Source organism: Centruroides sculpturatus, unplaced genomic scaffold, assembly GCF_000671375.1.
Source record: "Centruroides sculpturatus isolate CEXI.00-Female unplaced genomic scaffold, Cexi_2.0 scaffold374, whole genome shotgun sequence".
Taxonomy (NCBI): Eukaryota; Metazoa; Arthropoda; class Arachnida; order Scorpiones; family Buthidae; genus Centruroides; species Centruroides sculpturatus.
The window spans coordinates 542,766-556,032 of record NW_019384513.1 but is presented as its reverse complement, the minus strand read 5'-3'; the positions used below and the strand labels follow the sequence as shown (position 1 = coordinate 556,032).

At 27.6% G+C, this 13,267-nt stretch overlaps 1 protein-coding gene across 3 annotated transcripts in view; it reads right to left on the bottom strand.

Annotated features, from left to right (window-relative positions):
* The window catches only part of LOC111622485 (irregular chiasm C-roughest protein-like), a 336,596-nt gene that overhangs the window by 53,012 nt on the left and 270,317 nt on the right, over positions 1 to 13,267 (bottom strand). For all 3 annotated transcript variants that reach the window (XM_023364876.1, XM_023364878.1, XM_023364877.1), the window contains one exon: positions 10,398 to 10,543. In XM_023364876.1, the coding sequence (XP_023220644.1) occupies positions 10,398 to 10,506 (109 nt within the window). In that variant the 5' untranslated portion in view covers positions 10,507 to 10,543. The remainder of the gene's footprint in view (positions 1 to 10,397; positions 10,544 to 13,267) is intronic.

Here is a 13,267-nt window from a genome sequence, read left to right as displayed (position 1 = left end):
AGGAAAAAGAAATACTATAAACTGTTGCAACCAACCATCTAACAGAATAAAATCATTTTAGATAAATATTAAATATTTCTTCCATCTATTTATACTGCTTCTTATACGCTACATTGCTGTATTTGTAACAAAACCGAGCATTGTCGTTTGTAGGAAAAAAAATGCTATTACATCATTTGGCACTTAAAACTAGAATTCTTCAATTTGGCAAGACAATAAATGAGGCGAATCGAAAATCAATTTTTAACATCTGTGTTTTGCTTTCATTTACCAAAAACACATCGATACAAAACAGTCGACCTCTGAAGAACGTTCAGAAAAGAGAGATACGATCAGTTCTCCAAAGAAAGATATCAAAAGCTAGAAAAATCGAAGAGGAAGGAAGTCTTCTTTATCGAAATATCCTTCACGAATATCGATTCCTAGTGATGTTTGATCATTCTAGCTACGTGTTTATTCAATAAATCAGCCTAACAAAGAGAATCTGTAACAAATTTCAGAGTTATATGGGTTATATAGCAATAGATCTAGCTTTTCGATGTAAGTTATTTAACACAAAAACCTTTCTTTTTTATCGAAGATAAAGTATTTCTAATGCCATTTGTTGAAATAAACAATACGAATATATGAATTTATCATATAATAAATAGTGTATAATAAATATTTCTTAATAATGTGAAATCAGTGTTTATACTGAAATTTCGAATTGTTTTTACTTCAATCTTAACATTAAATTATCACATAAAAACATGAAAAACCCACGAAAATTCTTTCTAAACTTGAATATTTGTATATGAGAAAATAACGGCTGATATGTTATACGATTCAGAATGAAGCAATGTTATCTACAGACAAAATGGCATTTATAAATTATCTATTTATTTAATTGCTAACTATATTTGTATCTTTCTTGATCTCACAGTATGATAATGTATGACCGACGCTATTCTACAATAAATCCAATTGATCGGAGGTAAATCCATTTTGTGGACTGTATTCCATTAATTATGGTAACGCATTATAAATGATTAATGGATAGTTCAAGTGATAATGTATCGAGTTCAGTTTCATTGTGTGTACACTTTTCAAATTTTGTGAAAGGCTATTTCTGGGAAGTCAATTTGGCGATAATAATTAAAATTGTTTTACTCTAATTAAAAGTTAATTTAAAAATTTTTTTTTTCGTTCGTAAAAGACCCTAATTTAATCTCCTTCATTAGAGATTCAATTTGTATCCGAGTCGTATTGAATATTTTCAAAATTTTACTATTTTGTATTCAAATAATGTCCTATATTAAATTATTTTAAGGTGATTTTAAATTTTGTGATTTCTTCGTCATTGAATCTCTATTGCAAAGATCTATTAGGCCTTCTATTATTTCGTTTATAGATAATAGATCTAATAGCAACAGCTTTTAGATTTATTATTTCCTTTGCAATAGGCACAACTCATGGTGGTGGGTATATGAAATCCCTTTTAAAAGTTAGATTATATTGCTATTTCATTTTTTATAAAAAAAAATAAGAAACAACTTAAAATTAATTGAATAGCAATATCATTTAGAACTTTATATAGGCCTAAATTCATAGAATCTCATGATGGTCTGAAATAATCACGTCAAAAACTACTCTTATTGAGTTAATAGGTTAATAATTTATTACTTTGATAAAGTAATATCGAATTTCATTGTTGAGTACACTTTTTAGACTTTTTACTCTGCCATAAGTTTACAATTCGTAGATGTAAATTTTCCGATGTCATCTGAAAAGAAATTTAATTGATACAGCGTAGAAAAAACGTTTGTTTACGCTAATATTTTTTATCAAATAAATTAAGACTATTTTAAAAACATGATATTTTCCTATAAATTTATTTGTTGTCGTTTTTCAACGTTCTGACCATTTATTCAGTATAGTTTCTTATATGAAATATCTAAGTACATATCACGAATTATAAGTTTTGTTTGATTATTTAAAATTTAATATTGAAGTTTGTATCAGAATTACAACTTTTCGTTTTTGATCAATAGGATCTATACTGTTGGTCAATTAAGAATTTTCCAACCATTTAACAGTTTCTGAAAGACATAATACGTATCGTTATATTTATTGATTGGATGTTGATATCAATTACAAGTTTCACATCACGTTTCTCTTAATTTCACTTAATGATTCCTCTATATATGAAATTATCAGCGAATTATGTGAAGATTTTCTCAATTTTTATTGATTCTGAATTATCAGGAAATCGTTTGTTGTTAGTGCATGATGTCACTGGGAATTTTGGGGATGCCCAGAGCACAGACCCCCTCCTGAGAGTTTTTCTCGAGTAAACTCGGATTCTTCAGGTAGAAAAAAAATGTCTTAAGACATATTATTTACTTTCTGCACCCCTTAAAAGATTTCTGGATCCGCTATTGCATGATGTATAACATGAAAATTTATTATTCTTGATACGCGTTTCGTAATAAAGAATATTTATTGTCGACGTTAAATATACTAGCAATTATAAATTAATTCATATATTATAAATTATGTATATTTATTAAATGTACAGTACCTACATAAATAAAATTAATGATATTAGTTTAATGGTCTAAAACCTAGTATATTTGTTAATGTAATCTAAATTTATATCATTTCACAACTGTATAATTAAAACGGTTCATTGCATATATATATATTTTGATTTATAAATCGAAAAATTATATTCATAATGTCAGTTCATAGACACATTTTAATTTGACAATTTTTCAGTAATAAAGTAGATTATTATTCTATGAAGTAAGTTTACACTTCATAGAATAATAATCTACTTTATTACTATTGGGTGGTTGTACCAAATCTGAAATCGGAGTATTTCATATTAACTTTTTACTCTCAAGTTATCACTGGAGTGATAATCATCTATATGGTAATGTAAGGACAATGGTGGGTCCAAAGCCTGTGTCCTTACGTTGTCTAAAAAGTTATATGTTGAGAAAGCTTTTAAAGAACAGTAATAAATGTCTTATTTGTTCATTTTCAATTATAATTGTTCTTATACGTGCCATAATAAAATTGTTTTATAAGCCAGATTTTAGGGGTTTGATTTGATGAAATACGACAAAATAAAACATGGAACATTTACCCAGAAGACTTTCTATAAGAGTTTAGTTTCTGCCTTTATTTAGGTGTTAGACACATGGAGAAAACTCGGAAAATTCCACACAGCCAGTTCACGTGTTTAGCATTTCGTAGTTTTATCCACTAAATACTAAGCACCAGTGTTCAGTGGTTTTAGTGTACCACTGGTGGGCCAATTTAGAAGTGTTCCATAAATATTGTATTTGTGAAAGAAGTACGGAGGAATAAAAACTAACTCTGAAAACCATAGAAAGGAAGAAAGCCTCGATCCACACAGGGAAAAGGATTTGTTTATTCTAATTTTAATAACAATTGCTCTTCAGATCAATAGAATTCCAAGAAAAACTCAACTTTCTGTTACTCAAATGTTACAAGAGCTTATCCTACAACAAAAGTGAAGTTTAAAACAGTAAAATATTATGAAATAATTCAGATTATTTTCTCGAAATTCAAAATGAAATTATTATTCGGAAATTCGTAGTTATTTGCACGATAATTGAATTTCAAAGATTGAAGCTATGAAAAAATCTAATTTTCCACACGAATTCAACAAAATCGCGAAATTGGCTATACCAACATTTATGAAGAACCATCCAGATTTGTCGGTACATCAGTCTTAATCTATTTTTCTAACACGAGCCATAGAAATAATGTTTCTGCTCCATAAATGAGTAATATTAGAGAATGAAAATAGATTCTTATTATAAGAAAGCTGCTCATCCTTAAAATATCTTGAAGATTTCAGAGAAATATTAAGAAATTCTATTTTGCATTTGAATAAAATAACCTATTTCTGTTAACATGAATAGAGTAGAGAAAATTTTGTTGTATTCATACGCCAAGTCTTAAATCATAAAAGTACTAAAATTGATCGTTTTGTACTATGATTGCAAATAGTGAAGAAGTGAAATTGGAAATAGTGATAGTTGTGAAGCCGAACGCCATTTTAAAAATTTCCTTATAATGAATTTTCCATGGAAGCTTACTATCAATATCACCAAATGGTTCAGAAAATAAATAATATTTTCTAAACCATTTGATGATATTTTCTGCCCGGCTACTAAATCATATATTTTTATATTATTATTATTCATATCGATTTAACTAAGCAGTTTTTCAATATTTTTATAATTATTTTGATCAAAACAATTATTAAGTTTTATTTTTACATGTTATATGTTTCTGTAAAAGCTCAACTTTTTAAATAAGTATGATGTAGACAATTCCTACTGATCGGATCGAATGGCAATGCGCTATATTATCTATGTATTATGCTCAAGTTCTTGATCCAAAGACATCAAATTAAAAAAATTAATATTTACAACACGACTTATTAATATCACTCATATATAATCTACAGACATTAAATTATCGATTCACCACTATTTACTTCATCCTTTCATGCGAATTAAACCAGATCCTGTACAAGTAAATTACAGATTTATAAAATTAACAATAGCTGAAATATAAAAGCTTTTTAAGATCTTCGAATTTTATGAGCGATAACTCGGTCATTTTTATGGACCGTAAAGTTTCCACCATTAATCCCATAGTAGTGAACAGCGTGAACTGTGAGTGTCAGACACGTCTTTAGGAATAAAATTTTACAAATTCAAATAATTACTAATAGTAATAGCGATAGTTATCAATGAAATAGTACTTTTTATCGCTCTAGATATATGAAACATGAAGATCTGTGTTTCAATTTAATACTTTTACTAATAAAGGATTTTAGTATGAATCATCCCAAAATCTGATATGACTATACTTAAGCATTTTTCAAAGCTTTTAAAGTAAAACATCTATAAATATTTTCAACATTTTCTAACATTAGAAAAATATATTTAATTTTGTTTTATGTTATAGGCCTCTAATAAATTTTTCTTTNAAGTAAAAAATATATTTAATTTTGTTGACTTTATGAACATACTCTAAGCTTTCAATTGCCTATTTGATGTTAGGCTGCGAATAACACAATCTCTGTGTACATTCTTACAATAATCAAACACCTTAGTATTTCCAGCAACGAAGTATTTAATAAAAATAAACATTAGAAAAATATATTTAATTTTGTTTTATGTTATAGGCCTCTAATAAATTTTTCTTTATTTTTTCCTAGGAATCAATGTAATCTAGGCATTTAGTTCATTTAAAATGTAAATATATACCTCTAAATACACATTGTAAATTTTGTTATATTTGTTTTTATGTGTAAAGCATATAATAAATTATCTCAGATTAATCATATAGAATTTTTTAATTTGAATTATTATGAAATATGCTAAATTTTATTTCCTTCTCTAAATATGATGAAAAATAACTAAAAAAACCTTTATTGAGCTATAGCTAATTGCATAAGCTCTAGTTAACTTAATAATTAATCACATAAACTAGTTGTAAATTAATATGTAATGTAAAAATTTACAGTTTGACCTATATGTAACATAGGCCTATATAGTTACATATAAAACTTTCTTTTTATTTTAATGAAGTCATGATGATATTCATCTCTTACAATTACTATTCATTTATATTTGTAGCTAATTGAAAGGGCATGTAATTTGAACTATAACCTTAAATTATCTGAAATATTTCTCTATTATTTAATTTTTTAAATAAATATTTAACTTATTTAACGGAGTAAATGGATATACCACGTTGATTTTTGTAATGATCACTGACAGAACAATGAAGACATTAGTTATAAACAGATTTTTCTCTTCTTTTTATATAGGGAAACAGTATTCCTATTAAAACATCTGCAAAAACCGCCTACATTAGGAGATAGATTTACAAGATATGAAACGAGATATTAATTTCAATATTTGTAATGTAATTCTATTCTCAACAAGATGTTACCCGGATTCATAATTGTTGAATATAATTCAACAAGGACGGTATCATCATCTGTAAAATCATTCATAACACTAACGTTATTCGAGTAAAAGTATACTTCATACAAATAGTAAACCATTTCATTTGTTTAAAAAACAGAACATTTAAAGCGATATTACAACAGAAAAAAATTCATATTCTAATATATTTTTTAAAATTATTATGAAAATAAGAAATTAGAATAATTTCCATACACAAAAATATTTAAATTGTCAATGTGCCTAACAACGATTGATATCGTTGTTCAATTTGTAATCAGCAGCACTTAGATGATTGATGAAACTAAATTTGTTAACAATATTCCAATTACAAGGGCAATTGTAAAATTATATTGTGAAATTAGAGTTTAGAATGTGGTTGCAAGCATGGCAAAGTCTAACCTCAAATGACAGACTGATTGATTGATTAACTAACACAAGCACCAACATATTGTAAGGTATATGGCCAGAACGATAGTGATCACAAGATAATGATCTGAGATCGCTATTTTTTGGGATCAAAAAGATAATGATCATAAGCACTTACAGAGATTGTAGCTTGTGATCGTAAAAATACGATAAATACGATATTTAATCAATGCAAGTAGGTTTTTCAAGAGAATTAATAAGAAAGATATTTGAATTAATATATTATATATACGATCCTATGTACAAATAAGAATATCGTAGCCAAACTTCTCTTCAAACCATTCATAATTTTAGTTAAAAGAAAAATCTTGGCTAAATACCAAGATTTTAACTTGTCTTCTCTTCTGGCGTATATCTTATAATCTTGATAAAATAAAAACTCCTGTAAACTTTAAAATATTGCTTATTTTTCAAGTCTATTTATCCCCAATGTTTCTAAAAATCTTTGTGCAATGAGTTCATAACAAAATTGAAACTTACAAAAAGCATTTTCAAACTCATCAAGAGCGAATTGATTTTTGTTATCATACAGCATAGCTGAACTTTTTAATAAATTGCACTTCTTAATTAATCATTTAAAAATTTATTAATGATACAAGTAAAAATTTAAGTGAATTTTACTTATTTATAATTTAATGAATTTAATTACGAATAAATTATGATTTGGAATAGAGAATGTAATGAGTTTCGGATGATTAACAAGTCACATGGAGGTAACTTATTCATCAAAGTACAGTTGCCCTGTTGAAAATTTTAGAAATTTTCGAAATTTATCTTTTATAAAATTATTTTTCTGAAAAATTTATTTAGTTAATCGAAAAACTTTTATTAAAACCTTTATTGAAATTAAAAAAAAAAAAATTTAACTCTCCATATGGATTAACTCGTAAGAAACTAAGAGGGCTCTTTTAATTATTCATTATGAATTCGGCCAGTGCCACTAATGGGAACAGCTGGATGACGAGAGATGGGCTCGACATATTTGGGACAGACCAACCCCCGAAAAATTCTTAGGATTTTTCGACCCGTCCGGATCCGTTCCTTGTTCTCCAGAGCTGTTATCGAACACCTTAAGCGCACGGCCGGTCAACCTCCATTATGGTTCAGGTATCAAGTTTCATTCGTCATAAATAGTAGTATCATGAGAGATATCCTTTTTAGTTGTCAAGATAACATGTTATATTTTATAAAAATGATTATTTACCTTTATTGGAATTATTAAAAGTGTTGAAATTATGCAGATTTAGGAGAAAAAACTCCATACATAATAGAATACAGTATTCCTTAAATTATCCAATACAGATAGATTTAACGAGCAAAAATTTTTAAAGTGAAAAATTTTATTCGAAATATAATATTTGAATGAGGTATTTTAATATTTTAATTTTCTTTCCGATTGCTTATCAATAGAAAGAATACTATTTGAAAATGCTGTAGTTAGAGATTGTTCTGTACAGTACGTATTGTACTCAGCTCTCATATTCAAATACAAAGTAATAAATTATAAACAATTGTTTATAAAACAAAAAATTAGTTAAAATAATTTGTTATTAATTGATTTTTTTATAGGTCTTTAAGTCGATAAACATGCTCATTGACAAATTTACTGATAGAACTACTTAGGTTTCAACTATTGAGAGAATCTATAACTAAAGGTTTATAGTTGTGTCTTAAAAATATTTGCAGTTAGTAACAAATAATAATTGTCAAACAATACTTGCATAAGTATAGTCTTTGATAACTGTAATTTTACTTACAGAATAATGCCTTAAACATTATTCTACTTAGCTCCTTTAAAGTTTTAAATGTATTGTTATTAAAGTTAAAGAATGAATTTTGATTTCACATGCTGTATGATTTTTCTTTTGCTTTTTACAAAACTAATAATGTTATATTTTATATTTGATCTATGTTTGTTTTAACAACTGTCAACTGCACATGCCATTTGCAATTTCCCATCGTGTTTCGTTGACAAAACTAACCTCTATGAAATGAGTTTAATAAAGTTGAAAAAAATATTTTTTTTCTGAAAATGGTAACATGTAAAACAATATATTTACTGAAGTATCTTAATAAACAAATTAAATACAAAAATAAATTTAAAAAAAACCCAAATTGTTAATTATGCACTCATTTCCAAATTTTAATTAGTCGAAAGTATTTGAAAACTAAAGAGAATCATTTTCGTTTTTTTTTTTTTGGTTTCAGTCATCAATACGAATTGCAGAGACTCAAAGCTATTAAATAAAACAATTAATTATATTGAATCGAGTGTGTTTTCTTCACTTTCTGCATTATAAATAGAATACAGAGTTTCATTGTTCAGCGACGTACGGTTTTGGCATGTTTCACACATTTCGCTTTATATATTTTTAATATTTAAATGAAAGACTAGTAACTGAGCAAACTTCTATCCAAGAAGAGCGATAAAACCCTTTACTTGATAATCATTGATAATTTTATCCTAATTGTCAAATTACAATCGATGAAAAGTATCCGATTCTATAATGTTTGGAGAACGTGAAATTTGTAGAATAAACAAAGGTTAAGAGTGTCTTTTTATCTCTTCCGACGAAATAAAGAGCCTCTATGTTTCTCATACGTTTGATTGAGGAAAGCTAACCGCGGTCGAGTGGATCCGATAAGTACGTCCTTTACTCCTTGCGGAGATTGAAGCTCTCATACGATTCCATTCTAAAATCTCTCCAGAATGATCTATCGAAAGAAATTTAACACATGTAATCAGTAATGAAGTGTATCTTCGAATAAATAGTAATTTAGCGTCTCTTCCTCTGTAATTATTGAAAACTGTAAGAAAGAAAACGTGCTTACGAAAAAAGAATAGAAAACGTATAGTAGAATTGACTAGATCATACGGATTCGGCATAATTTGATGATCAAAGAGAGACCTCGAAATAACGACCTCCAAATGAGTCGAAACACATTTTTCTAATGGATATAACATTGAGTTGACCGCAGATCTACCTCGAGGCCATGTCCGAAATTCGACACGTTGTTTCGATGTCCGAGTTCGGGGAAATGCTCGAAACAAAGAAGCGTTTTCTTGCGGTCGTCTCTCAGAGAAAACGTAACCCGATACGTCCGAAACCTCGGAGGTCGTTCGGCGCGACCTTCGATCCGAGCATTGGAAAAACAGTAAAGTGGCGAAAACTCCGAGGTCAATCGATGAAAGCGAAACATACGACAAACTTCTCTATTTACGTAACATGTTGTGATATGCGCAACTTACAAAATTACTAATCTCTGATTCGTAGTAATAAAAACAAAAGTTTACGCCGAGCAAAGCACCAACTGGTTATTCTTCCTGCTGAGAGGCGAGCGACCTTTTCGACGCGTATCGAATTTCGGCTTCGGAAACTAACCGTCACGTGACTCTTGCGGACAGAGAAACAAATGCTTCTATTCACCGGTGCGAGGATAAACATTGCACTATTTTCCTTCGGTTTTAATCATTGGATAACCAAAAAATATTTTTAAGAATATATTACGAAAGTTTACAAATTAGATTTATCTTTAAATCTTATCGAAACATTTTGCATAAAGATACAAAAGTTAATTTCTTACTTTTTTTTTTTTTCCTCTCTCGGACAACCGGTAATAATGAGTGTTTTATTCGAGAGAAACCGTATACATCGAGTGATCTATAAGTTTATTACACTTCTTCAACTTTAGTGACTGTTGTATCACGTTACCTTCTTAACTTTTGACCTTTAATAATAATATTAACAACACAATATTGTATTGTACCAATTAATAATTATTATTAATGTATTTATTCTCCCTTTTGAAGTGTATTTTGTCACTAAATAGATTATCTGAATAAATACAATAATTAAAATATAAAAATAATTTTTCTCTCATCTTTACTTTTAGTAAATATCATCGAGAACGAAATTCGGCATTCGTTAATCAAACGCGACATATGAAAATGAGACGATAAGAACTTACCAGTAGGCGGCGGGTCGGAAGAGACCCGTTGGGCCCACAAAAGTCCCGTCAGCAGCAAATAGCCGAGGAGCGGGCTCTTCGACCTTCCAGTTCCGGTCCGAGTGCTCATCTGGTCCTTTCCGGATACAACTATAATTTTCTTTCTCCTGTCGAAAAAATAAAAACAGTTAGTGGAGGAGGAAAGAGAACGAAATGTTAATCTTCGATTCCAATTGCTTCGTACAAAAGAATGTTTCCAATTTTTTTTCCTACTAGGTATGAGTAGACCCGACTCGTATTTTAGGGATGGGCGTATAAATATGTAGAGTATTCTGGCAACGATTGAAGCCATATATGGTTCGGGAAAAGAGGCCAATTGGGTTTAACGCAAATAAATATTCATTCGATTATTATTTATTTTTCAAAAATAACATTTGTTTTCATTCGAAAGTTTTTGTGTTAATCATTAATTAGTCCACGTGCATTTTATATGTATAAAGAGAAAATTTAATTAGCATTTTTGTGTGCAACCAATTTCCGATTTACGTAAATCCAAATTACGCAACGTTAGAGTTACGTAAATATTTTAGTAAAACCGTAAAGATATTTTCTGTATAATTTTATAATACTGCTATCGATTCGAATCAGAAAATTAAAATAATAAGCATATGTAAAAATGACCATACATTAGGCTGTAGATGACACTCCGGTTATTTCATTATAAGGTTTTGAATATTTTTTTATTTATATTTTTCGTTCTTCTGAATGTTATCTATTGCGTATGCCAAGAACAAACATTTAATAAATAATAAATTTTTTAAATTTATTCTTACCTTTTTGGCTTTATTAAACTTATTTTACTATACTAAGTGCAATACATCAAGAACACAACAATACACGATCCAATAACGAATGAATTTAGTAAAATAAAATTAAGACAATAAACTACTACAAACAATAAATATAAAGTTCTATAATAAGTAGAATATAACAGGAAGAATATGACTATAATTCGTCGTAAACGACAAATATCCTGCACAATATCATACACCATAAATAAGAGAAGAGCAAACTTACCACGATCGATTGCATGACAAGAACAGAAGTTATCGAATGTTTGATTGCATTAATATGAGATGATTTTTTTAAAATTTCATATGTATATAAAATACATATTAAATTTTTAAAAAATCAAGAATTACATAAAGAGAAAAAAAAATTGTTTTATATATTATCTGATGTTTATTATGCAATAAAATATTACATCCGTCGAAGGGTTACAATCGTTATTGATTTCAAACGAAGAAATTATTTAACCAATGCGTTTAATCTTCTTATGTTAGTACTTTATCCTTGAACACGTCGTCTTCCGTGGGAAAACTTATATATAAAGCAGTTCTGAACGTATCTTATTTCATTCATTAGATAGGAAAATAAAAAGAAACCATTCAAATATTTCGCGATCGATTTTGATAATTTTAAAAATTACTATTTTTAAGAACGTAAAAAAATTTAACTTTCATTAAAATTATTAATGATTCAATTTCAATTTTTATATTAATTAATTAAGGAAGCAAAGCATATTAAAATAGTTCAATTGATATATATAAATATACAAACAAATTTTTTAAAAAATTGGTCCTTTTTTGGATTAAGTAAGTCAAATAATGCATTTGATCTAACGTGAAGGTCCAGATTTAACAAAATAATTACCGATTAATCAATTTAATCAAAAATTAAAATTACATTCTTCTAAGATAAAGATTGTGAGATCCAAAAATGTTAAAAAAAATCCTAAGAATTATTATAATGTTGGAAAGTTTTTCTATAATTGTCAAAATTGTGAGATGGAACTCTACAGTTGCAAACATTTTCGTCGATTTTATATTCAGCAAAACGCTAAAAGCTAATCAATGAAATATTAACATATATATTATAATTAATTAATTCTATTCGATTATCATTAAATACAAGAATTTATAAAGTACCGTTCAATTGTCGATTTGCACTTGTAATGAGGAGAAAACGATTGTAATCCGGATTTCGATAATTTGCAAATTGTTATTATTAGACTACACTTGCTTGAGATGAATATGAATAACTATATAACAATTTTGAAGAATAACTGAATAATATAAAACCGCTGATGGAAGAAAATCAGAATTAAGAATATAAGTTAATTTTAATACAGTAATAAATATTTTTATAAATTTTATTATATACTTATTGACTTAACGATGTTCGAGATACCACGAATTAATGTTTTATTAATTATAATTCTTCTTTAAAGTTTATTTTTCATACATCTTTATAAGTGTTATAATTAATTTATTTTTGTGGATGCATAATATTTATAATATTATTAATATTATGCATTTATAAAAATTCATTTGTAAATTTTGTAAATGCATTTATTTGTTTATTTGGATTAAAATTGAAACAAGTTTAATCTTCACTTTTGGTATTATTTCTAAATAATTTTATAATTGTTTAAACCGTAACACATCCATTTAATGTCACATAATATTAACGTTTATAGTGCTATTTTACATAAAAGTCAATAAATATTTATTATAATACATTTAATAAACCTATATAGACTTACAACATATAGAATAAATTTATTAAATGAATGAGTCCATATTTAATACTTCATTTATTTAAATGCTCCGTTACTAAACGTATAAAGTTTACTGTTAATAGCCTCTTGAATAAACTCTATGGAACTATGTTTCAGGATTTATTTCAAGTAATCCCGTGTCAAATATCATGACAGAAATCGTCAGCGATTTCATATACAACTACTTCAAAGTAAACCATACGTAGCCAATTATACTCCGACAGACATCATATCGTACACGATTCTATGGCATAATTCCTTGTAACACGAT